The sequence below is a fragment of the Lotus japonicus genome, chromosome 2 (genome assembly GCF_012489685.1).
Source record: "Lotus japonicus ecotype B-129 chromosome 2, LjGifu_v1.2".
NCBI lineage: Eukaryota > Viridiplantae > Streptophyta > Magnoliopsida > Fabales > Fabaceae > Lotus > Lotus japonicus.
The window spans coordinates 82,658,006-82,683,472 of NC_080042.1; the positions used below are offsets into that span (position 1 = coordinate 82,658,006).

At 35.7% G+C, this 25,467-nt stretch overlaps 5 protein-coding genes across 8 annotated transcripts; 4 read left to right on the plus strand and 1 right to left on the minus strand.

The window, feature by feature from the left end:
• Window positions 1–1,967: 1,967 nt before the first annotated feature.
• LOC130740311 (conserved oligomeric Golgi complex subunit 6) lies at window positions 1,968–7,643 on the plus strand. The gene is made up of 11 exons (XM_057592863.1): window positions 1,968–2,245; window positions 2,358–2,410; window positions 3,552–3,699; window positions 3,819–3,926; window positions 4,065–4,132; window positions 4,299–4,422; window positions 4,637–4,783; window positions 4,888–5,151; window positions 5,237–5,521; window positions 6,138–6,284; window positions 6,915–7,643. The coding sequence occupies exons 1-11, from the start codon at window positions 2,021–2,023 to the stop codon at window positions 7,431–7,433; spliced, it is 2,088 nt and encodes a 695-aa protein (XP_057448846.1). The 5' UTR covers window positions 1,968–2,020; the 3' UTR covers window positions 7,434–7,643.
• A 784-nt stretch (window positions 7,644–8,427) lies between these two features.
• LOC130735781 (protein PELPK1-like) lies at window positions 8,428–9,217 on the plus strand. The gene has a single exon (XM_057587679.1). The coding sequence runs from the start codon at window positions 8,507–8,509 to the stop codon at window positions 8,918–8,920; it is 414 nt and encodes a 137-aa protein (XP_057443662.1). The 5' UTR covers window positions 8,428–8,506; the 3' UTR covers window positions 8,921–9,217.
• A 53-nt stretch (window positions 9,218–9,270) lies between these two features.
• On the minus strand, window positions 9,271–11,279 carry LOC130735780 (probable pectate lyase 4). Its single transcript, XM_057587678.1, has 4 exons — window positions 10,545–11,279; window positions 10,111–10,466; window positions 9,868–10,003; window positions 9,271–9,721 (listed from the first exon to the last, which is right to left on the minus strand). The coding sequence occupies exons 1-4, from the start codon at window positions 11,001–11,003 to the stop codon at window positions 9,491–9,493; spliced, it is 1,182 nt and encodes a 393-aa protein (XP_057443661.1). The 5' UTR covers window positions 11,004–11,279; the 3' UTR covers window positions 9,271–9,490.
• A 1,600-nt stretch (window positions 11,280–12,879) lies between these two features.
• On the plus strand, window positions 12,880–16,794 carry LOC130740312 (WAT1-related protein At4g19185-like). The gene is made up of 7 exons (XM_057592864.1): window positions 12,880–13,233; window positions 13,680–13,742; window positions 13,833–13,949; window positions 14,390–14,675; window positions 15,065–15,220; window positions 15,799–15,950; window positions 16,221–16,794. The coding sequence occupies exons 1-7, from the start codon at window positions 13,016–13,018 to the stop codon at window positions 16,417–16,419; spliced, it is 1,191 nt and encodes a 396-aa protein (XP_057448847.1). The 5' UTR covers window positions 12,880–13,015; the 3' UTR covers window positions 16,420–16,794.
• Window positions 16,795–18,188: 1,394 nt separating this feature from the next.
• Window positions 18,189–25,057, plus strand: LOC130740313 (WAT1-related protein At4g19185-like). Of its 4 annotated transcripts, XR_009020098.1 has the most exons (8): window positions 18,189–18,491; window positions 19,201–19,263; window positions 19,348–19,464; window positions 19,883–20,168; window positions 20,469–20,624; window positions 23,281–23,350; window positions 24,130–24,281; window positions 24,540–24,678. XR_009020098.1 is itself a non-coding variant. In XM_057592865.1 (7 exons), exons 1-7 carry the CDS (start codon window positions 18,280–18,282, stop codon window positions 24,736–24,738), a joined length of 1,185 nt encoding a protein of 394 aa, XP_057448848.1. In that variant the 5' UTR covers window positions 18,200–18,279; the 3' UTR covers window positions 24,739–25,057. The 4 variants fall into 4 exon arrangements, 3 of the variants coding, with proteins under 3 accessions (XP_057448850.1, XP_057448848.1, XP_057448849.1); XM_057592865.1 differs by lacking the exon at window positions 23,281–23,350 and having other exon boundaries at window positions 18,200–18,491; window positions 24,540–25,057; XM_057592867.1 differs by lacking the exons at window positions 20,469–20,624; window positions 23,281–23,350 and having other exon boundaries at window positions 18,198–18,491; window positions 24,540–25,057.
• The last annotated feature ends 410 nt before the right edge of the window (window positions 25,058–25,467 follow it).

The window sequence follows — 25,467 nt, forward strand, 5'->3', positions numbered from 1 at the left end:
GTGGCAACCGACGTGATTTCGACCCAACCCCAAATTGCAGCAACCCATGAACCCACGAAGGTCCTGGTGCCAAGATAGTGCCTTCTCCATCCTCCTTTGCCACTACATCGTCTTTGTCAAACTCAAAGATCTGGGTTGTTAAAGGTTGGATTTTGATTTAGGTGGTATGGTTTCATTTTCTGGGTCTCCCCTTTGTTTGGATCTTTGGTTTTTCCTTTTTCATTGATCTGTGTTTTTCAATTGTCTTTCTCCTTCAAATTCTTTTTGGCTTTTGAAATTTTCTTCTGTGATGATGGTCCCCGTTGATAAAGAGATTGAAGCTGGATGGGGTCTTTGGTGGTGGGATTGAGGAGGAAGATGATGATGGAAAGATTGAAGCTTTTCAGATTTGGGGATTTTGTCTTAAGGACTAGATTGAAGTTTCTAAGTTTCTCTAAAAAAAATCCCAATATTCAAATCCACGTGGCACGGCCAGTGGGGCACTTAACTTGCCAAATCAGTCATCCCGTTAACATTCACTAACGGGAGGAAAGACAGAGACCAACGTAATCGACGATTTGCAACATTAGGGACCACGAGAGACGTTTCCATAGAATAGGGACCAAATTGTCCGACGCATGAAAAAGTAGGGACCAAAGTGATCATTCACCCTTTTTCATTTTTAAATAAATTTACTTTTAAATTATATAAAGAAAAGTAAGCCAACTCACAGAACCCATATACGAAAACACAATGCTCATTTTATTTTCTTCTAATCATGAACATCAACTAAAGAAAACAGTATGCTTAGACATTCTTTTCATTTACTCTTGATCACAATGCTCAACTTGACCTATAGTATTCATATTGTTCTCAAAATGCTAATTAAAGTTCTTCTTTTCTTCCTTGGATTCTATGTACTTTATTACATTGAACTCATCATATAACTAATTGAATATTGTTTTTAGTTACACTAATTAAATACCTTAGAAAAAGGCAAGTGCCAGCTTAAAGAGTGACTTATGCAAGTTTGAGAAAGATATTTTTATTTATGATAAAGTATTACTATATTTACTATATAGAAGAGAAAAACCTAGCCTCAAGGACATGATGCCATATTTCGTGCAAACTAGCTAGAGAAGCACTAATTCCTGCCCCCGGCCCCTTGTATGGTAGGCCAGGATATGATCATTATTTCTGACCGTACGATCTGTCCCTATTCTTTTCTTCTATATCAAATCCTATTCACATAACTTTCATGTGTTCAAGTGTGTGAACCGATTATATAATGTAAATGATTTTATAAAATTCATTCTAAATCAAAATTAAATAAACCAAAACTAGTCTATCCAAATGATTTTTACAACACTCTACTAAAAGCTAATGCAAAACATGAATACCAAAATAAAAAATGTAAACATTTAAAGTCAAACGGCCAACCACAACATCGATCGTTAAGATATATGTCAGACCTAATCAGCAATATATGGCGAGATAGCATTACAAATGTGTGTAACTAGCGCCAAAAAAGGGAAGTTAGGAAGCACTTTGTTGTTTATTAAACTAATTTATGTAGAAGATAATATAATAATAATAAACAAAACTAAACATATGATTGTGAGTTGAGAGTAGGTGTATAATATCACATAAGAAAGAGAAGACTATATGTTGAATCATTTGTACTGAATAATATAGTACATATGTTCAGTTCTAATTTACAGTTAAACATGTTGGCTATGTACTTATGTATGTACTATGTAGTAGTACTTTATAAATTTTCTATCATATGAATGTGATTTCCTATCATATGATGAAATTTTTATATTTTGGAGTTACCGAAGATGCTAAACTAACTGTTTTTTTTTTTGGGTGAAAATCTGGCCCAATTAAGTTCGGGCTCATTAAACCGGAGCCCATTATACATCTACCCGGTTCACCCGAACCGGGTTTAGCGAAAAAAAATGGAAGAAACTCGAGAAGGAAGAAGCTATAGATCGATCGAAGATCTGAACGGAGATCGGAGAAGAAGAAGCAGAAGAGAATGGGAACGACGGTGGCGGGTTTGGCGCCGGGGCTATCACGGAAGCTGAAGAAGGTTCTAGAATCGAGGATCGATACGCCGGATCTCTTGTCATCGCTCAACACGCTCTCTTCCTTCTACGATGACAACACTCCTCAGGCGCGCCGTAACCTCCGATCCACCATCGAGAAGCGCGCTCTCTCCATCAACCATGAGTTCCTCGACGCTTCCCACGCCGTTCAACTGGTAATTCCTCTTCGCCGCCACCTTCTGTTTTCTTCGTATGCCACTGCATTGTATGAATTATGATTCACTTGCTTCTGCTGTTCTGATCTGGTTCAGTACCTTTTTATTGCAGGCATTGGATAGCGTGGAGGACGAGGTCAATGCGCTTGCCGAGTGCTGCGATAGGTGCGGTTTTCGATTTCAGTGTTCCTTAGTTGCCATTGGTTGTTTACATGTTTATCATCTGCACCAGTAGGAGATTTGTGTGTAGCTAGATATTGTGTGCTTTGATTCCGAATGCCGTTGACTGGAGCTCGATTTCTGTGCTTTGTTGAGATATTGAGCTGCATCCGCTTATGCAGTACATGCTTAGTCTTAGTAGGGCTCTTATATCAATTGTAGCTGAAAAATGTATTCAAAATGAGATAATAGGGGGGAAACGCGAGTAATTAATCCTTTCCCATCCAAGTAAAAAGCATCCAGTAGAGATATTGTTAACATTTTCACTAAAAATTTGTGAGGTATATGAGCTGTCAAATTAATGATTGTTTTGAATATTGGAGTAGGTTATTGGTTTTTAGGAACAATGTCACCTATTTGTTGGAGAATGAAGTGTGCTTAGGCAATGGCTGATGTGTTTGTTTTCTAGGACCATAACTTAATTGAGAAACTGTAGGGTTGGATTTTTCATTTGCTACCCTGTGGGCTTGTATTATGCAGATGAAGGAGACTGATGCAGTTAGAAAGAGATAATTTCTCTTTGCTCAGGCATTCAACATTTAAGGGGGGAGGCTACACTAGTTATTAATCACTATTAGGATTACTATTTTCGTGATTGTATCCCTGTAATTTTGTTATTCTGGTGCTTTGTACATGGATGCCTTTCACTCAAGCACAGATGAACGTTTCATTTGGGAAAAAATATGTTGCTCAGCACAAAGTGTGTCCAGAGTTCTTGTTCATATTTAGAATGCTACTAGGAATACTAGTGGGTGATTTAGCAGCAATAATTTGGAAAAAATTATCAAGTTATACACAAGGAAGTTCCATGATAGCCAGTGTGCTAGAGTTGAGTATGATTTGTGATCAAGATATTCAATTTTTGTATTTATTGTGTGGTGTTGGTGTTGGCTTATGATTCCTCCTTTTAGTTTAGGAGTTGTTTAGCACTTTGTTGGGTTTAGGATTTAAGTTCTGCCTCGTAGCATATCAAGTTTACCTTTGAAACGTATCATTGTCTCATTGTTATTTCAACGAGAATAATAAGTTATTTATTTTGCTAGCCAGTAGATCTTTCGATAAAATTTTAGGTTCTATACTTTTACAGGATAGCAAAGTCTTTGAACAGTTGTAGTGCTAGCACCGGTGACATTATCAGTACCACAGAAAGGCTCAAACAAGAGCTTGAAACTACTACACAAAGACAAGAGATTGTGGCATGTTTCCTGCGTGATTATCAGCTCTCCCCTGAAGAGGTTTAAGTTATTATCTGAATATCTGATGTCTTACCTATTATTGGACTATGGATTTGTGAATTAAATATGAGATCCATCTATTATGTCATTTCTTACAATTAGTTTTTGATCATCTGTAGATAAACGCACTTAGAGATGAAGAGCTGAATGAAAACTTTTTCAAAGCATTATCTCATGTCCAAGAGATTCATGCCAACTGCAAAGTGTTGCTTAGGACACATCATCAGGTAATATTCTTGTCTACTCTACCCCCCCCCCCCAATTATGTGTGCAAATCTGCATATGTAATCCAAAGTCTGAAGTCTTCTAATTTATCATTCTGAAATTAATTGTAATCTTTATTGAACTGAGGAATTTCATTGCAGCGTGCTGGTTTAGAGTTGATGGATATGATGGCTGTGTATCAAGAAGGAGCTTATGAGCGTCTATGCAGGTGAAGACTCATCTATCTTTGTGATTTAAATACAAATATGAAGTGTAGATTTTTCATCTTTTTATGTGCTGTTAGTCTGAATATCAAAGGGTTTTATGAGCTGTTTCTCTTAATTGAGATTGGCTAGTTTGATAATATATATAACTACTATAGTCTTTACTTCTAGGTGGGTTCAGGCCGAATGTAGAAGGCTGGGTGACACGGACAATCCAGAAGTTAGTGAGCTTCTGAAAACAGCTGTACGCTACCTCAGGGAAAGATCTGTCCTTTTCAAGTATTGTGCAGAAGAGGTAATTTTGTTATGAATTTTATCAATTTATTGAAAAATTGTCAAATGTCATTTTTCATGCACCATCTAATGGTGACTAGGATAAAATAATTGCTTGAGGACCTTATCTTAATAAAAATATGGAAAGAATGTTCTTTGTTGTCAAATTGAAACTTTTATTGTCCTTATCATCGTATGCGTGTGCTTCATAAATTCTTGATTAACTAATTTTGCAGGTAGCCAATATGAGACACAATGCACTTTTTAGAAGGTTTATAAGTGCTCTTACACGTGGAGGCCCTGGTGGTTTGCCTCGACCAATTGAAGTGCATGCTCATGACCCATTGCGATATGTTGGTGATATGCTAGGCTGGTTGCATCAGGTATGACATGTAAACTTGTCGATGAATGTTTGAAGCCTCTTCTAAATGCTGTTTTTCTACCCTGGTTTAATTTTTCAGCTTATAATTTTTGTATATGCATACAGGCCTTGGCATCCGAACGTGAACTTGTGCTTGTATTACTTGATCCAGATGCAAGTGTGGACACTGGACCGACAGCAAAGCAATTCTCCAATAACTATGACAGTGGCTCTGCGAAGACAGAATCTGACTTGATATTTGTTCTTGATAGAATATTTGAAGGAGTATGTCGGCCATTTAAATTGAGAGTTGAACAAGTATTGCAGTCTCAACCAAGTCTTATAGTCTCCTACAAACTCAGTAATACACTTGAATTTTACTGCTACACTGTGAGTTGTCATTTCTGTTATTTTTGTACTTACAGTAGAAATCCCATATGTATATAGATCTGTTTGACTTATTCTGGTCTTATAGATGTCAGATTTACTTGGGCGGGAAACTGCACTTTGTAATACACTATGGGCACTGAAAGATGCTGCTCAGAAAACATTTTTCGATATTTTGAAAGGTCGAGGAGAAAAGCTTTTACGATATCCCCCACTTGTTGCTGTTGATCTTTCCCCTCCATCTGCAGTGAGGGAAGGAGTATCTGTACTTCTTGAAATAATTGACAACTATAACAGCATGATGGTTCCTGCATCTGGGCAAAAACCTGTTTTTGATCCAGTTATATCTGCTATACTGGATCCAATAATTCAGGTATGTTTCTCTATCTGGTTCCTGCATTTGATAGCACAGCTATTCTGTGTAATCGTGAAGTAAGTGATGTGAAATTATGAATTTGTTATTCTAAAATTTGACCTCCTTTTGTAGTATCATAAGGTTACTCACATACGGGTAGTCTTTGAAAATCTCTGCACTTAATCAATATGACCCATTGAGATGCTGCAAATATCTGCATAGAACCACGGTCCTTGGTTTCCATCATATTGCTATTATTTGAAACTTAGGGAGTTTCTCGTGGTTCTTGTGGGGCTAAGACTGGTGTTTGATAATGTTATCACTGTTTAGTCTGCTCATTTCACTAAATTTATGTGTGTTTCCTTCTCCTGCAAATATTCTTGTTCTAAACATGTGATTACTTGAACTAGTTTGTGTATTATTCCTGGTTCTCCCTGATGATTTAATAAATCATGCTTTGCATACTCCCATCTGTGAACTAGTTGGTTTAGTGCTATGCTCAAGGATAACGGGAACATCCAATTTAAAGGCAGCTCAAAATTGTAAACTGATGGATGTTCATTTTTAAAAGACTATTGGCAGTAATTTTAATGAATTGTAGGATATCATAGCTTTAGCTTTGTATTTGTTGCAGATGTGTGAACGAGCAGCAGAGGCACACAAGTCAAAGGGAGCTGGCCACTCATCAAGGAGGAGTAGATCGAGTTCTGACTCTGGTCAACTAACTAGATCATCAGTTGATGCAATCTTGTCAAATAGCAGTTCTACATCATCCTCACTGGTTCGTTCTTCCTCCTTTTTCTTATCTAAAGAATACTTGTTTTCCATGCTCTTTTGGGTTTACAGATATTTCTTGCTAGTTGAATTTTAGTTTTAGACCCCTTTTAATAAAATTCTGCTTTTCGTAGAACTTAAATCCTGTGTGTTTTTATCAATTATTATGCCTATTTTATAACAAATGAAAATATTCCTGATGATCTGCAGTTATACATGCTTTTATTGTGCCCATGACGGTGCATGAGTCCAGCTTTACAACCTTTTAATATCATTCCAGCAAAAAATTAAATGAACTTTAATAGGGATCTAGTCATCTAGAGACTAAAATTGAAATATTCTGTAATTTTACTGGAACTTTTTTCTTAAAGAAATACCATGTCAAGCTGTGAATGTAAAATCATGTGGACCAACAAATAAAGTCATGTGTTCAAATCAAATACAAAACTATAGTAATTATCATTGTGTAATTGGACCAACAAATACAGTGGAAGAATTAAAGAACTTCAAAACATATGGAAACATTACACGGTCACTCTCTGAGCTTTTTTTATTACTTGGTTCCTTTTAGAACTTTTATTATTCAATATACTAGTTCTGTATCTGTATGACATTTGCCTTAACCTATGTTTTGCAGACTAGTGAGACTCCCTCAAAGATCTTTCTCATTAACTGCTTGTGTGCTATTCAACAACCTCTATCTGGACACGTGGTAGCTGCTGAGTATGTGAAAAGGCTTGGAACTATGATAGATAGCCACTTGCGAGTCCTTGTGGATAAAGAAGCGGATGCGATATTAAGAAAATGTAATTTGTCAGAAAAGATGCCCCAGTTCCGCAATTCAGTCCATAACAAGGGGGGTGATGAAGTTAGTACCCCATTGGCTGAGATGGAGGACACAAGTCCATCCATTCTTTCAGAGTGTTTGAAAGCTCTGTTTGGTCTTATTTTGGGAAGCGAAAGTTCCCTGCCTGAGTTTGAACAGATGCAGGTTCCAAGGTTGCGTTCTGAAGCTTCTATAGGTGTGGCCAGGTCGCTGGCTGAAGCTTATGAGCTTATTTATAATGCAATTATGGATCCCAAGAATGGCTATCCAGATCCCAGATCTTTGGCAAGGCATCCTCCGAATCAGATAAGAACTATACTAGGAATATGAGTTCTATTCAACGTTTTGCTCCTACCCTTGCTATGTTTGTTACGTAAATAACCTTTCTTCTCTCTTTCTATTTCTCTCCCCCTATACCATTTGAAATTGTACTAATATCCAGCTGATAAATTCTTTGATCTACTTAAAACTTTGAGATACTAAATACTGGAATTCTATTTCTGTTGTCTGCAATGAATTAATTATAGATTTTCATTACAAGTTTCTATGAAATGCTTTAGAAGTTGCAGTATCAAAGGTCACATTTTGGATTTGATTCCTCTAAAATAAATGGGATGTGCTATAGAGAAAGAGGTAAAATAACTACAAATAAATACGTATCTTTTTTTTGGTACAGACAAATAAATACGTATCTAAAACAAATTATCTCAATCATCAATTTTTTATTAGTTAGTACTCTCACCGGTCCTTATTATAATAACTTGGCCCTTTTTTACAGGAATGAGCTTGAATTTTGAACTACATTAATTATTTTTTTGACAAATGTCTTTACTTAATTATATATTATAATTATAATATTACTACTAAATGCATCACATTATTTCAACTCTCCTTTTCCATTATTCAATTATATTATATTTCTTAATTGATGTGAAGTTGTTATTTGGCTCTAATAATATTAATAATAATAATGATTGAAGGTAGCTAGTGTGGGTTCTTATAACTTACTAGGTGCTAGTGACCTCACTCCTAACTACTTGCATCAACCCAAGATGATATGTTTCATTTAAACCTTTTTTTTTGTTCATCTGAGTGTGCCGTTCCTTACTTAATCATAAATAATTTATGGGTAATCAACTCAGACTTTGTGCTCAATGTTGGGTGAGGGAGTATGACCAACACAATTGCAGGTCATGTTTGATTTGATGACCTCCATCCACTGTTAAGTTGAACAACCTAGCACTTCCTCAACTACATCATATCAAACACTTGAAAAGGCTCCAAATTCTCTCAATCCCTTCACTATATATACCCATCACGACTTGATGTGTTTCAAACTCAAAACAACATCATAAACAAGTTCTCCAATTAGTTAAAGGATCTCATCCCTGATCTTTCATAAAATGGCCACTTCAAAGCATTCTGTCATTGTTTGTATGCTGGTGGCAATTTTATTGTCAAGCCCCAGGATAAGCCTAGCTGGTCGTCACCTCCTGCAAGCTCCAACAGCAGCTCCAGCATTGGGACTTCCTACCCTCCCACCACTCCCCAAGGCCACATTGCCCCCGTTGCCATCTCAGCCAAGTTTCCCCAAACCCACACTGCCACCATTTCCAGCAATGCCGAAATTCACATTGCCACCATTACCAACAATGCCAAAATTCACATTGCCGCCATTACCAAGCAGCCAACCTCAGTTGCCCAACACATTGCCACCATTGCCCACATTCCCTTTGCCAACAGCACCCAAGCTAACACTACCTTCTCTGCCAACCCTCCCAACAGTTCCTTTTCTTCCCTCACCCCCATCAAACTGATCAACCTGTGATGGAGTAGCTTGATGAATTTCATTGAACTGTTCTTAATTCTTAGCATTTGGACATCTTGGAATGGTGCTTTATATAGTTTATTGGAATGTTATGTTTGTTTATTGTTCGATAATGAATCGTGCTTTGGCCCTATGAAACTGTCATCAGTTACACTGATTCCAGATCAGCAAATTATTTGTTTGAATTTTGTGTTTCTTTTAGAGTCACCATGTGCCTGATATTGGCATTTCTTTGTATTTTCTTCTAATCAATATTTATATAAAAGTTTATTATAGTTTTAAATCATATTATCAACCACCAACCGCATAAATCAATTGCCACAAAATTGTGCTAGCTTAAGCAAATATCTCAGATTTGAGTATTTGTGAATATAAGTACGACTTTTTAAACTTCAAGTAAAGGAAAAAAATATTGATACATAAAAGATAAAAACATTGATTCAAATATAACTTGATTAACATAAGTCTTTTATCTATGAAGCATTAATCCCACACTGATGATGCAAACTTTGCTTCAAAATTCCTCATCTAAGCAAAGTACCTCTTCTAATTTTTCTATTTAACACATAGAAGTTTTGCTGCACCGAAGTGCACCCGACCACATTGTCAATGATTTTACAGACTTGGCATCAGAAACTTCAAAATCTTGTTCCCCATTGTAATTCGGCTTACACACACGTCCACCATTTCCTTTTGTTTCGGTGAAGGAGGCTCCATTTTCAAAAACGTCCCCTACTGAATGGAATTCCCATCTATCCCCATTTGTATGGCTAGCTTTTCTCCACGTTACCTATACACATTATACAAATAGTAAGATACAAGTAATTAAAATCATTTTAAATGTAAACAAATACTTCAAATCACTTGAACTAAGAACCATTTCCATTAATGTATTATTAGCTAGCTAATTGAAATGAATATTCTAAAATTAATCACCTCCTTATTTCCAGCAGTCGGTGCTATGAAGAGGTTAGCTTCACTTTTGAGACTAGGTTCCATGCTTCCACCAATGGCATATTGCAACCAACCCTGGTAAAGATTATTGGCTACATGTGCATATCCATAGCGAATTCTGCAATGTTTTATTATTGTTATCATTAATGAGTCAAATAAATATTTTCTAGTAAATTTACATTTTGTATATATTTTAACTTGATAACTAAAAGAATAAATATTAACCTGGGCATACGTTGGTTGCAGTTAGGTCCAAAATGGTTGTACACAACTGTAACCTTCATGTTTTGGTCTCTGACATATCCATCATCGTGGCCAAGAAGCATAACTTTGTCTTGATCTCTAAACCAATTGTTGGACACAGTCACATTAGTTGAACCTCGTGTGACATCAAGAAGGCCATCTTCGCAGTCATAAAGCGTGTTATGATCAATCCAAATTTTTGAAGCTGTAATCAATCTAATTGCATCCCCATCTACTTGCCCCAAAGGCATAACTTTTCCATTAGGCCCCATCACCATTCCTGGAGCTTGAGCTTTGCAATGATGAATTCGAATGCCATGGATGATTATGTTTGTGGTCTAGAAACAAATAAACACTTGTGAGCTATGTGTATATACATGAAAACACCATTTATAATGTTTGGGGTTGGTAGTTACCTTATAGATCATCAAGCATGCATTATCAGCTATGTTGACGTTTACGCCTCGACCATCAATGGTGGTGAAACTACTAATGAGAAGAGGTTTCTCAAGCCTAATTTTCATGTCTCTTTGGAATTTGATCCACACTTTACCTTGAATTACCGAAGCTCCATACCTCAAGGTGCCAGGTCTTGGATTTATTGGGTCATCACTAGGGTCAGTAACTTTATAATGGATGAGGTCATCACCAATATTGTTTTTCATCTTGCTAGCATAGCCCACAGAGCAAGTGGCTAGTTGAGATCGATGCCTCCTCCATTCGGGATTTGGTCTCCAACATCGATCAATTACATTCATTTTCAGGCCAATTATCTTGGATTTCTTTGCAGAACTAAGGTTTGGAGTAAAAATGGTTGCAATCACAATAGCCAAGAAAAATCTCCAAAGAATGGAATTGGTATTGTGAGAGGCCATGATATAAGATCCTTCTTTTTGATGAGTTCGAACAATAGAGAAATGGTAATTAAGAAATAAAGGATTTTCAAGTTTATGTTGGGGAAGTAATTGTGATCTAAGTGATTATATAGGTAAGAGTGATTGTGTAGTTTTTTTATTGTTACATGGCGGGGCATGCCCCGTGATCATAGAGTTTGTTGAAGTTGTTTTGCGAAGTTACGACAAATTAAGCATCTCAAAGTGCTGCCCCGTGATCATAGAGTTTGTTGAAGTTGTTTTGTGAAGTTACGACCAACTGAGCATCTCAAAGTGCTGAGAGAAATCATGAATAGAAATAAATAGAAATTTGTAACTAATTAAATTGCCTAAATTTACACAATAACTATAAAAGTGTAATTAGAAATTCTAATAATCTCTCACAACAATTTTTTCGATGGCTGAACTTCAATGTAAAAATTATGAAATGATATTTTGAAGTTAATTTGTTCTATTGTACAATATAGTTGTAACAATATGCAAGGAAAAAGGTAGAGATATTTCTATTCTTATCATACAATAATCATTACTTATAACTTCTACATATATGTTATTGGTATACTTGTTAACCTACTTGTTAGGATTGAATTCAAAAAAAAAACCTACTTGTTAGGACGAGATTCAGCACTTGTTTGAGCAGCGAATATCAATTTTTTTATAGACATTTAGGTGTATACATGATTTTTTTTTAAAAACTAGTTGTATGTTAATTTTGTGGATAAAGTTGTTTCTTCATAGAGTACAATATTTTTGTTAATTACATCACTGATTAAAGTTAGAATACCATTATGTGAATGTAAAATTTTAATTAAATTAAAAAATATTGGAAAAGGAAAATGCTGTGGGGCACGACATTGGATCTCGTACACCACGCACGAAGCATTTTCTGGCGGTTTGAAACCGCCAGAAACTGTACATGTTCTTTTTTTTGCTGTTGTAATTTTGTGGCGGTTTTAAAACCGCCACTAAATGAGTCTCTTGCCCCTCTCGTGCCAGATCTGTCGTACTACGTAGCATTACTCATTGGAAAAAACCGAGTTTTTCATCATAGAGCTATTAAAATGAGCCAATTTTCGTTCTAAAAAAAGGGGCAAGTCCGACCCATCAGGGTTGGCTCGCCAAAGGTTGCTAAGAATGTGTGTTGAGTCAACCTCACTCACTTTTTGTTGAGCCAGAAAAAGATCAACTAGACTCAACCCACTTTGGACGAGGTTGCCTCAAGGATTTTTAGAAAAAAATGGAAAAAAAGTTTAGAATTTTTTTATTGGAAGGGTGATAATAAATTTAAATAAAGCATCCATCAAATTCAATTCTCTAAGATCGTAATATATGACTTAATATTTTGAGATATGATTCATTCATTCCTATCATTTTTCATTTACACCTTATTTTCTATTCTTCTCTTTCAATCATATTACTTATCGTATTTTTTACTTTTTCTATCTTTTTTTTATTTATCTCTCTCATCTCCATTCCATTTACACTTAAAATGAAGAGTTAACAAAACATTTTCCTAATGTTCTCATCTTAAATTATTACTAGTGAATATCTTTTAATATTAAATATTTTACTTTATCAAAATATGTTAGTAAATTAGAAAGAACAAAATACCCCTGGTGACCTATGATTCTAGATAAAATTTATTTTAAAAAATTACAGGTTCTTATTTAATTCACGAGATTATATAAAGAGTCATGATTCATGAATCACTCAATAATATAAACATGCACAAACACATAATTGTTCTCGCTATCTTTCACTTCTTATTACTTCATATTATCACATTCATTATTTCTTCTTTCTTCTGATTCATTTCTCTATATTTGTTTCCACACCCAAGCTAAGAGTGTGGTTCATGAATACTTTTGTTACATATAAAACAAAAGAAATTGAAACTATGCATTTGAACAAGTTATCTGTTTTTGGCTTTTTGCACTGAGTTCAAAGTACAGTGATGTGAGTGTTGTGTTGTGTGGGAGTTACAGATACTTGAAATGGCAACTCCTTCTTCTTCTTCTTGTTCAGAGTCAATGGGAGTTACAGATACATGGAAGGCCCATTTGGGCATGGCGATGGTGCAGCTATTCTATGGCGGCTACCATGTCATCACCAAGGTTGCCCTCAATGATGGGGTCAACCAACTAGTCTTCTGCCTCTACCGTGATCTCCTTGCCTTCTGCATTCTTGCTCCCATCGCTTTCTTCAAAGAAAGGCATGATCTTTCTTCCCTTTTCACCCTTCATTCAATCATTGATTCATTATGCTTAATTTCATAGGCCATATGCTGCTGTGGTTTTTTTTGTATCATTCTAGTCTGGGGGATGTAAAGAACCCTAACTGAATTAACTGTGCACTTTTTCTTCCTGCTTAGTTTGAAGTATGCTTGGTATTTAACTGATGTGAAATGGCTTATCATTTATACAAATGCTCTACTTATGCTTGATTGTTGCTAATGGTTCCATATCTGGCTTATTTTGATTGATGGCAGTAAAGCATGGGTTATATATACCTGTTTTTTTCATTTAGCTGAGCTACTCACTCAAGCTTAAGAATTGGAATTTTAACTTAAAACTGATTTTTTTCCCATCTTATGAGGTGGGGTATTCTTCAATTCATTTCTGATGTGTGAGTATCCTAATTATACCTTGATGACTGTAGGCGATCAAGACCGCCTATTAATAAGAAGCTATTGATGTCATTCTTCTTTCTTGGATTAACGGGGTAAGGGTCTTGCTGTAATTACTTATTTCATATTTTTGTTTCATATGAGTAACATAGTGATCTGTTCATGCTGTTCTTGATTATGATCAGGATATTTGGCACCCAGCTCTTGTTTCTCATTGGTTTAAGTTATACAAATCCAACTTATGCTGCTGCTGTACAGCCTGCCATTCCAGTCTTTACATTTCTGTTTACCGTAATGATGGGGTAAGTTTCACTTTTACCATTTTCTACCTGAGTGTCTAATTTATGTTGTTCTAGGAAAACACCAGAGGCAGAGCTAGATCAGACAGTTTTGTCTTTTTCAGCACCGTGAATGCTTAAGTGAGTCATGTTTAGCTGGGTTGTATTCCTTATTAATACTATATATCTGTCATGATTATGATAGACAAATTTTGCACATTATTAGCAGACAGTGTTAAGGTACTTGAAAATCTCTCTATCTGGCCGACCAATTATGTGAATCGGGCACGTAATTTGGCTGACCAAAATATCACATCTGTATGACGGATGAATTCTTTAGTTATCATTAGTTCATCTTTTTTCTAGAGCGCATACACAGATGCACATTCATAATTGCAGTACAGAAATACGGTATGCACCAGGCCGTAAAGTAATGTGTAGCTTGATGAACTTATTTCATGCAGTACAGAAAGAGTGAACTTGCTCAGATATGAAGGTCTGGCAAAGGTTGGAGGAACTATTATCTGTGTTTCTGGTGCCATATTGATGGTGTTTTATCGTGGTCCATCTGTGGTAGGATCTAGAGAAATGGGTCACAAAGCACAAAGTGAAATAAGGGCCCAAGGTCAGCCAGAGCCTTCTGGATGGTTAATCAGTGGCTTGCAGGATCTTGGATTAGACAATTTTAAAATTGGGGCTATGTGCTTGATAGTAGAATGTATTGGCATGGCTGCTTTTCTAGCTATTCAGGTATCTATTGAAATATCCATTAAATGACTTTTCTTTTTAAAATCCTCTCAAGTGAGGGAGAAGTCACAAAGAAAACTTTCCCATTTTTCTCTTCCCCTCTTTTCCCTTCCAACAAAAAACACACTAAATAAGTTCACACACTTTGGATATTGGTCAACAAAGCTTTGATGTTTTTCATTTGATTAGACCAATCTTTCATTCATATTGTCACTTTTAATGACATACTGCCAGAAGCACCCCATTAGGGTCATTACAAATCTCTTCATAGATGATTAGTTAAGCTCACTCCACAACTTTTGTGAAGCAATTTATTGTGAATTTGTGATCCTTGATTCTTTTATTTGTGACATTGTCAGCGAGTTTAACTTGTGGCCGTTAATGATTTCCAGGCACCAGTATTAAAAAAGTATCCTGCAAACCTATCTGTCACAGCATATTCATTCTTCTTTGGAGTTGTACTAATGGTGCCCGTATCATTTTTCATGACAAATGGGTCGACTGACTGGATTTTGACGCGGTCAGAAATACTTGCCGTTATTTATTCTGTGAGTCAGTATAGTTTTTAAATCAGTCTCCAATATCACGAATCGTTATTAGTCTTTGCTGTTGCTGATTGTCTGGTCCATTTTACTTCATTGAACTGTTTTAGCCACTGTCATGCTTGGCAAGTTTGACCCCATCTAATTTGCATGATCCGCTAGACAGGCCACCTTTAAGTTGCATAAGCAATTAAACTTGATGTTTGCCTTATCTATAGTTGGGAATATGATGGGATCAGTAGTAGTTGAGAATGAGATGCATGGGAGCAGCAATAGCTGAGAATAAGATAGGATTTAGCTGTTATGGTCAGCTATTTGTTCTATCTTGTGAAGCAAATGGAGGAAAAAATGACTTGCAGTCTTGCACAGAAGTCAAAGAGGACATTAATATGTCATTGTAATGTACCTGAGGCAGTGAAGTGAACAGAGGAATGAAAGCTACTGCAGTAAAGCAGTGAGGATTTTTTAAGGATGAGAAGATTGAGAGTATCCTATGTTCTAAGGGATATTTGTATATTCTAATAGATTATTTTGGTGGATTTTTAACATGTGGATTGTGACAAATATTTTCCTTATTTACTCAGGGAACTATTGCATCTGCCCTTAATTATGGAATCATGACATGGAGCAACAAGATCTTAGGGCCAGCTTTGATTTCCCTTTATAATCCACTTCAACCTCTTTTCTCTTCCATAATGTCCCAAATTTTCCTTGGAAGTTCAATTTACTTGGGAAGGTATAGCTCCTATTACTTTCAGTTATTGATGCATTTTGTTCCAAGTTCTCCAAATGGACATTTAAAAATTTCCAACTACCAAAAACAAAGGGTAAAGACATTTAAAAATGAGAAACTGCAATCCATCACTTACTTCTAGAGTCAATTTTTACTTGACAGGACTTAATAAAATGTATTATCAATATTTAGTTGAACTTGATGAAGTTCTTCCATGCATTCTATGATTATTTTATTTAGAAAATTCTTATTTTTTGATCCATGTGATGACAGTATTGTAGGGGGATCATTTATCATTGCTGGTCTCTATATGGTTACTTGGGTATCTTATAGAGAAAGACAAGCAACTGCTGGAGTTACACCTGGTTCTTTGGTCTCTGAACCATTTCTTCATGGAAAAAGTGCAGATCAGATAGGCCATATCTTTTCAGGATCCTCCAGCATAGCCCCGAACCCGAAGTCATCGGATTAACATGTTTGGATTCACTTTTAAGTTTGTGAGAATCGCTTCTGCCTCCATAAACATAATAGCTTCTTTCATAACCACTTCTTTCTGAACGAGGAAATCTATGTGTTTCCAAGCACACCATAGGAAAATAAACTATAGAATGCCATCAAGGCCTTGTCAAAATTGGTCTCGTGATTCTTCAATCCATTATCTATAGTTGATATATGTGGAATGTTGTATGAAGACAATCTTTTATCTCTGTGCCCTACTCTCTATTCTCTCTTGTTTCTCTCTGCCCTTTTCATCCTCAAACAAACAGTGTAAGCGAGTCACAACTCTTGTGTATAAAAAAAAAACTCTTGTAAGAAAAGTCAATTCCACCCGCCTGAATGTTCCTAACTTGAATAAGATTGTTTCCATGGTTTTTTTTTTTATAAGCAAGATTGTTTCCATGGTACATGTGTTTAACAAAAAAAATAATAATAACTTGATCAAGTTTACTATTATTTACGATTTTTTTATTAAAATTATTAAATAAAATTGTTTCTTAATTTTTAATTGAGTGCCAATCACATATAAATTTTTTTTGTTGGGACCGAAATCACATATAAAACTTAAACACCAACTATATGGTAAATATTATCTAACTAGTTAATATAATGCGATATTCATAAAAACATTAAAAATAAGTTCAAAATATTTAAATTTTTAATATTAATGAAAATATTAAATGATGTTTAGATATTTTTATCTCATCACACATGAACTTTTTTAATATTAAATATTTATATATTTTTAATATATTTTAGTAAATTAGATATAAAAAATACCTCTCCAGTGATTCTAGACAAAATTTATGCTTAATTGCATTTTCAATTCTCCTAATATAGTGTTTTGGTGAATTTGGTCTTACGGTTTTTTCAGTTAATTTAAGTCCTCTAATTTTTTAAATTAAAAAAAAATTATCTTCTCTATAATTTTTCATCGAATAATAATGTCAGCATACAATATTTCAAGGACACGTCATCACTAATGTGGATAATATAATTTTTTCTTTGAAAAAATAAAATTGAAATTACAATTACAACGGTTCCCTCTTCTAGCGTGGTTGGGTTCGTGTGTGAGGAGGATGCTTTAGCTTTGTTTTGTTTTGTCATTTTTTCTTTTCATTTTTCACATGGAAAAAAAGGAAATTAATTTATTCACACTCATACCTCAACAATAGAGATATAAATAGAAGAGAAAGAAGAAGAAAATATGAAAAAAAATGAGTAAAATTAAAATTAAGGAAAAAATTGTATGAATAATCAAAGTTGAAAAGAATATATTTGCAGGTAAGGATTGAATTTCAGTATAGAAAAATTTTAGGTCCATGAAAAGTAAATAAAAAATATAAAACTCTTAATATTTTTCATCTTAAATTATTACACGTGAACATTTTTTAATGTTAAATATTTTATTATTTTATTATATCAAAATATGTTAGTAGATTAGAAATAAAAAATACTCCTCGTGCCCTGTGATTCTAGATAAAAGTTATTAAAATAAATGGCGTGTCATTATTTAATTCATGAGGAATTATATAAAGGAAAACGATTTGTACAAATATGCAGACAATATAATAGACACATATGTTAGTGTGAACATAGAATAGATACCCACAAAAAATGAAGAGAATAGAGCAAAATAATTGATGTAATAAACAATAGGAGTGACAGATTGAGAGAAAAAATAGGTGTATATTATATGTCTGACTATCATTAGTTTTATATAAAATAAAAGAAATTGAAACTATGCATTTAAGTCTGTTTTTGCATGTGGTTGACTTGATGAATTTATGTGTGGTGTGATGTGAGTGTTGTGTGGGAATTACATATACTTGAAATGGCAACACCTTCTTCTTCTTCAGGGTCAATGGGAGTTAAAGATACATGGAAGTCCCATTTGGGCTTGGCGATGGTGCAGCTATTCTATGGTGGCTACCATGTCATCACCAAAGTGGCCCTGAATGATGGGGTCAACCAACTTGTCTTCTGCTTCTACCGGGATCTCCTTGCCTTCTGCATTCTTGCTCCCATCGCTTTCTTCAAAGAAAGGCATGATATTTCTTCTTCCATTTTTTTCTTCCCTTTTCACCTTTCTTTCAACCCAGAACCGAACTAATTATCCACATGAATGGTTTTATATTATTATTCGTGACACGCCCCCTCATGTAAGAGCCTGTTTTTGGGCTTTCATGTCTGTGCTCGAAGCGTGGATAATGCATTTTCTCATCTACTATGTGCTGAAATTCAACTTTTTATTAGAAGAATTGAGGTTATATATAGAGGCTCTGAAACATGAACTGATTATGCTATATTTCAAAAGCCAAGGGCTGCTGTTTTGAGATATATATGTTTAATTGTGGGTTATCTTCTTATGAATGCACTAGGCACAATGGGTATAATACATATATATTTTTTTACCATTCTAGCCTGGGAAAGGGGGAATCCTAATTAAATTCAACTATGCACTTTTTCTTCCTGCTAAATTTGAAGTATGCTTGGTATTTAATTACTGATGTAAAATGCCTTATTATTTAAAATCTGGTATTCTGGTTCTAGAAATGTTCTACTTATGCTTGATTGTTGCTAATGGTTCCATATCTGGCTTATTTTGGTTGATGGCAGCAAAGCATGAGTTATACCTGCTTTTTTCAATTAGATGAGCTACTCACTCAAGCTTAAGAATTGGAATTTTAACTCGAAATTGGTTTCCTTCAATTTATTTCTGATGTGTGAGTATCCTAATCCTTGCTGACTGTAGACAAACAAGACCGCCTATTGATAAGAAGCTATTGATGTCATTCTTCTTTCTTGGATTAACAGGGTAAGGGTCTTGCTCCAGTTCATATTTTTGTTTTATATGAAATACATAGTGTTCTGTTCATGCATATTATGTTTGTTTGATCAGGATATTTGGCAACCAGCTCTTGTTTCTCATTGGTTTAAGTTATACAAATCCAACTTATGCTTCTGCTGTACAGCCAGCCATTCCAGTTTTTACATTTCTGTTTACCGTGATAATGGAGTTAGTTTCACTTTTACCATTTTCTATCTGAGTGTTTTATGTATGTTGTTCATGAAAAGCACCAGAGAGACCGTACTAGGTCCATTTAGGGATGTCGTCAATAGATACGGATGGACATGAATAGTACATATATGCCGGCCACCCACCCGTGGGTAAAAATGCACGCTCGTACCCCTTCCATACCCACATGAATATCCATTAAGTGGATTTTTAACGGGTTCAACAATATTCACGGGTATCCATGGTCACCCATGGATATATATTTGTCAATATTTATTAAAATACAAACTTAAGTAAAAGTACATTTAAGATAAATAAAGGATTTTGAAATTAGAACAATACTATAATACTAAAATTATTCAGTTCAGATACTCCAGGACATAAAGTAATGTGTAGCTTAATATACTTATTCGTGCAGTACAGAAAGCGTGAACTTGCTCAGATGTGAAGGCCTGGCAAAGGTTGGAGGAACTGTTATCTGTGTTTCAGGTGCCATATTGATGGTTTTTTATCGTGGTCCAGCAGTCATAGGATATAGAGACGGGGGCCATGAAACACAAAGTGAAATCAGAGCCAGAGGTCAGACAGAGCCTTCTGGATGGTTAATCAGTGGTTTACAAGATCTTGGATTAGACCATTTTAAACTTGGTGTCATTTGCTTGATAGGGAACACTTTGTGCATGGCTGCTTTTCTAGCTTTTCAGGTATCTATTCTAGCTTTCGAATTTTCCTCTTCCCCCTTTTCCCTTCCAACAAAAAACACACTACAACAAAGCTTTGATGTTTTTCATTTGATTAAACCAATCCTTTCATACAGGTTATCCCTTTTAATGACCTATTGCCAGAAGCACCAATTAGGGTCATTAAAATTCTCTTCATTAATAACATTAGTTAAGCTCACTCTACAACTTTTGTGAAGCAATTTATTGTGAACTTGTGATCCTAGATTCTTTTATTTGTGACATTGTCAGCGAGTTTTACTTGTGTCCATTAATTATTTTCAGGCACCAGTATTAAAAAAGTATCCTGCAAATCTCTCTGTCACAACATATTCATTCTTCTTTGGAGTTGTACTAATGGTGATAATGTCGTTGTTCATTACTGATGGACCGAGTGATTGGATTTTGACACAATCAGAAATACTTGCCGTTATTTATGCTGTGAGTCACTCAAAATTTCAAATCAATCTTCAATATCACGACTCCTTATATTAGTCATTGCTATTGCGGATTCTCTGGTCCATTTTACTTCATGGAACTGTTATAGCCACCGTCATGCTTGACAAGTTAAAAAACCAAGTTTCTCTAAAGCATTCACAGGCATGAGGCATGTTTTGTAGCATCCAAGCAAGTTTGACACCATCTAAGTTGCATGAACCGTGTAAGACCTGGATTTTCAGAACAAGCTAATTTCCGACTCACGCGTAGAATCAGTGTAAGCGTGACAGGAGTTTGATATTTGAGAAAGATTAATGAAGAAGAAAGTTCAGGAATTGCTTGAGGAATGTTGCGTAGTCATTTTAGGAATTAGAGCGAGTCGTCTGCACACCCGCCTTATGGCAAGCGTGTCCAGAATAGGCTAATTTCGCTTTAGAGCAACGTTTTAAGTGAGATTTCGAATCCTTGGGAAATTTAAAGATTTTCTTTATTTTTCCTTCGACCAGCGTTTCATTTCGGAACTCTAGACTGTACGCACGATAGTATTCACTTTTCGGAAGTCCGACGACGCTAATTTCCTTGCTTCGAAACCCTAGATTCGAGCGATGGATGAAGACTTTTTCTATTCGGGACTTCTAACGAAGTTTCCGTCCGCGCTGCCAGATTTGTTTCGACATTTCCAATCTTTCTTCAGAAGGAAGTTTTGCCGTCTGAGCATCATAGCAAAAAGTAGTTTAACGGGACAGATTAACTTACACCGCCTTTGGGATTTTAGATATCGTTTTTCCCAAATCATAGATAATTGTTTTGAGTTCTGGAATTCTGACGCCAGAATCTCTCTTAGAATTCCTCGGTGGACGTGCTGCAAAAATCGGAATCGCGAAATTTTCATTTTCCCGCGATTTCACCTGCCTATAAATAGCTCGAAAAAGCAAAATCTCTTCATTCTCACCCATTCAAGGCCGCGAGCAAGGAGAGAGGAGGATAGGAGAAATTTTCGCGAAAACTTGACCAATCTTCGTGCAGTTCGTCCCTACTTCTAGGTATTGAGGTAACTAGCATGAATCCTACCTCTGTTTACTGTTTCTGTTGCGTTTCTGAAGTCGTTTCTGTGCTCACAGTTTTGAGCTTTTTCTAAAATTGTCCGATTTCCTTGATTTCTTGGTTGGGTTATGTTCCTTATGTTCCCATGAGTCTAAAACCTCTGTCAGTAATCGCCGATTGCGATTCAGTTGTCCAAGATCTGAAAAATTGATTCAAAACCCCATTAGTCGCACATTTCGAAACTTTATTGTCGAAAAGCTGTAATCTGACTTCGTGCCTTTAGGATTTGTTGTCACGGATGTCATGAGGATCAATGCTGTCAAATTTGTTTTCCGAACTGATAACTTTGAAGTTTTGAGCCTTTATTTTGGACCAAAATGCCCCTGGATAGTCGTATTTCGACCCGATTGTCCGAAAATTGTTCCGACAATTTCTTTGCCTTAGTTTTACCCTAAAACTACCTTGTGAATTGATTTAGATCGAAGAAAAAGTTCGAAAACCCTATTTTCCATAGTGGCCGAAACCTAATTGCTTGGGTACCGTGTCCAAAAATAATTTTTGGGTCTCTATGACCTGAGCCATTGCGTAGCTCTTTCAATTGTCGAAATTTTGGCGCCGGTTTCGTGTCATTCTGAGTTCTGTAGCTCGAGTTATGCTCGTTTTAGCGAACGAAGTCTCCGTTGTCAATTTGTGCCTAAATAGGAACTCTGAAGCTTTAGAGGCTTTCTTTACGATTTCGATTAGTATTAGTAGATCATGTTGCTCCTAGTGAAGCTTGTGTTGATGATTGTGTTTTCTTTGTTCTAGGTTCGCAATTTCCATGCCCAACTTCTACTCACGAAGGTAAGGGTAACTCGGTTTTAGAGCGTCTTTGAGTCTTGCATGCTTTTATCGCACTGCCTGTGTTTGAGATGAAGATGTTTATATTGATTGGCAGATGATTATGATTATTATGCTGAATTTGGAAAATGTTTTCTGAGAGGCTTCGGCCGTTTACTGGTTTCTGTCGTTACTGCTTCCTAGTGGATGGAACATGTGGTTACTTTGGATTGGTCCTTGGGTGGGCTTTGTTATTGTCTGACTTGGCATATAGGGCTTGAGTCAAGTGGCGATGAGGAGGTGTGTCCTATCATTGTCCCATCTTGCGAGATGCTAAGTGGCGATCAGGAGGTGTGTCCTATGATTGTCCCGTCTTGTGTGACGTTAAGTGGCGATTAGGAGGTGTGTCCTATGATTGTCCCGTCATGTATGACGTTATAAGTGGCGATGAGGAGGTGTGTCCTATCATTGTCCCGTCTTGAGAGACGATATTGATCGATCCATTTTGTTAGCAGCATATAGTTGCATTATAGGGAACTAACACCTGACCCTATGTTGTTGGATTTTCGTATTGGTTTATTGATATCTGATTTGATGTTACATTGTTGAGGTTATTATTATCTGAGTCCGATTTATGTTTAAGTTGTTGATATATGAGTTGAGTTATGTTGCTAGTTATTTACCATGCCAGGTAATTAAATTCGAACAGCATGATTTTTCTCTTTTATACATGGTAATTGCATGGAGTTAACCCTTTCTATTTGCTACTTGTTGTTTGGGCGCTTAACGCTATTAGGCGATGGAGATCCTTCCGCCGAGGCATAGCTACTCGAGTTGGAGATCGAGTTGTAAGCGGTGGAGTAGAGGTATGAGAAGCAGCTTTGCTTCTCTTCTTGTGGATTATGTTGGAGTCTCTTTTACTTTATGAGAACTCTGTTATTAAAGTCTTGCTTCCGCCACTGTTAAAGTGCGCATGTTTATTCTGAACCTTACTTATGGTATTGTAAACTATTATTACTGTATATCGGGAAACAAGTTATCTAAATAAAGTTATGGTATGTTTCCAACCTTTTAGCCGAAGTGTTTAGTTGTTTTACAGAAAAAAAATTCCCTTGGTTTTTAGGGATTGCAGATTGGTCCTTAGACTTTGTTAGGTTACTAATGTGACTCTTTAGTTGAGAAATTGGGGTGTTACAAACCGCTAGATAGGCTACCTTTTAGTTGCATATATAAGAAACTAAAGTTGACATTTCCCTTATCTATAGTTGAGAAAATATGATGGGAGCAGTAACAGTTTTATTTTTTTAAAGTTGTAATAGTTGAGAATGAGATGGAAGCAGCAATAGCTGAGAATAAGATAGGATTTAGCTGTTATGGTTCAGCTATTTGTACTGTCTTGTGAAGCAAAATGGAGGGAATAAATAATTTGCAGTGTCTTGCACAAAGTCAAAGAGTACATTAATATGTCATCGAAAATTGTATTTAGGTAATGTACCTGAGGCAGTGAACTAAGAAATGAAAGCTACTGGAGTAAAGCAAAGAGGTCTTTTTTTAATGGAGGAAAAGATTGAAAGTATCCTATGTTCTAATTGATTATTTTGGTGGAGTTTTAACATGTGGACTGTGACTTTCCTTATTTACTCAGGGAACTATTGCATCTGCTCTTAATTATGGAATCATGACATGGAGCAACAAGATCTTAGGGCCAGCTTTGGTTGCTCTTTACATGCCACTTCAACCTCTTTTTTCTTCTGTAATGTCCCAGATTTTCCTTGGAAGTCAAATATACATGGGAAGGTATAGCTCCTATTACTTTCAGTTATTGATTCATTTTGTTCCAACTTCTCAAATGGACATTTAAAAGTTTCCAACTACCAATAACAAAGTATAAGACATTAAGAATGAGAAATTGCAATCCATCACTTGCTTAGGACTTAATAAAATGTCTTATGACTCTTATCTAGTTGAATTTGATAAAGTTCTTTCATGCATTCTAAAATTATTTTATTTCAGAAAATCTTATTATTCTTGGTCTTTTTTTCCGTGTGATGACAGTATTATAGGGGGATCTTTTATCATTGCTGGTCTATTTGTGGTTACTTGGGCCTCCTATAGAGAAAGACAGGCAACTGCTGGAGTTACACCTGGTTCTTGGGTCTCTGAACCACTTCTTCATGGAAAAATTGCAGATCATATAGACCACCTCTTTTCGGGGTCCTCTAGCGTATCCCCGAACCCAAAGTCCTCAGATTAACATGTTTGGATTCACTTTTAAGTTTGTGAGAATCACACTTCTGCCTTCATGAAAACTAGGCATAATAGCTTCTTTCAGAATCACTTCTTTCCGAATGAGGAAATCCATCGTGTTTCCAAGCACACCATAGGAAAATAAATTACAGAATGCCAACAAGGCTTTGTAAATATTGGTCTTGTGATTCTTCAATCTGTTATTGCTATCATTTTAATTGGAAACTCAATACTTGATGAAGTATATATATGTGGAGTGTTTGTTTGAGCAAAAACTTTTATTAAAATGCTTCAAGAAGTTATATGAAAGTAATCATTGAATTCGATTCATCTAGTGCTATTAGACTTGTAGTCATTGGGTGCAAAACTGCAAATCCACACATTCATGTTGTACTCTTGTAAATCACATTAAAGAACTCAACAAGGATCCTCTTAGGACCTAAACTCATTGCAGCTCAGCTCGCATTGGACCTAGTAGAATTTCAGGTTGGGTTATATTAGGCTGTTCGAATTTCAACCCAATCATACTTCTTTTCAAGCCTACCTCAATATATACGCATATTTGCATTGACAAAAAAATATGGATTGGGCTGTAACCACAGTTTTATAAATGAAACAAATTCAAAAACTTGTAACCATATATACACATATTTTCGATGTTTAGTTTTTGAATTTGTTTCATTTGCAAAACTATAATCATATATTTGAATTCTGGTCTATTTGATTTAAAGGATCC

Coding starts and splice junctions, on each gene's coding strand:
- LOC130740311 (XM_057592863.1), top strand. CDS start 2,021: ATGGGAACGACGGTGGCGGGTTTGGCGCCGGGGCTATCACGGAAGCTG. Junction 4,133..4,298: donor GCTTATGAGCGTCTATGCAG/GTGAAGACTCAT, acceptor CTTTACTTCTAG/GTGGGTTCAGGCCGAATGTA. Junction 6,285..6,914: donor GTTCTACATCATCCTCACTG/GTTCGTTCTTCC, acceptor TATGTTTTGCAG/ACTAGTGAGACTCCCTCAAA.
- LOC130735781 (XM_057587679.1), top strand. CDS start 8,507: ATGGCCACTTCAAAGCATTCTGTCATTGTTTGTATGCTGGTGGCAATT.
- LOC130735780 (XM_057587678.1), bottom strand. CDS start 11,003: ATGGCCTCTCACAATACCAATTCCATTCTTTGGAGATTTTTCTTGGCT. Junction 10,004..10,110: donor TGCAACCAACGTATGCCCAG/GTTAATATTTAT, acceptor AAAACATTGCAG/AATTCGCTATGGATATGCAC. Junction 9,722..9,867: donor CGACTGCTGGAAATAAGGAG/GTGATTAATTTT, acceptor TAATGTGTATAG/GTAACGTGGAGAAAAGCTAG.
- LOC130740312 (XM_057592864.1), top strand. CDS start 13,016: ATGGCAACTCCTTCTTCTTCTTCTTGTTCAGAGTCAATGGGAGTTACA. Junction 13,950..14,389: donor CTGTTTACCGTAATGATGGG/GTAAGTTTCACT, acceptor TATTTCATGCAG/TACAGAAAGAGTGAACTTGC. Junction 15,221..15,798: donor TACTTGCCGTTATTTATTCT/GTGAGTCAGTAT, acceptor TTATTTACTCAG/GGAACTATTGCATCTGCCCT.
- LOC130740313 (XM_057592865.1), top strand. CDS start 18,280: ATGGCAACACCTTCTTCTTCTTCAGGGTCAATGGGAGTTAAAGATACA. Junction 20,169..20,468: donor CTGCTTTTCTAGCTTTTCAG/GTATCTATTCTA, acceptor AATTATTTTCAG/GCACCAGTATTAAAAAAGTA. Junction 24,282..24,539: donor AGTCAAATATACATGGGAAG/GTATAGCTCCTA, acceptor GTGTGATGACAG/TATTATAGGGGGATCTTTTA.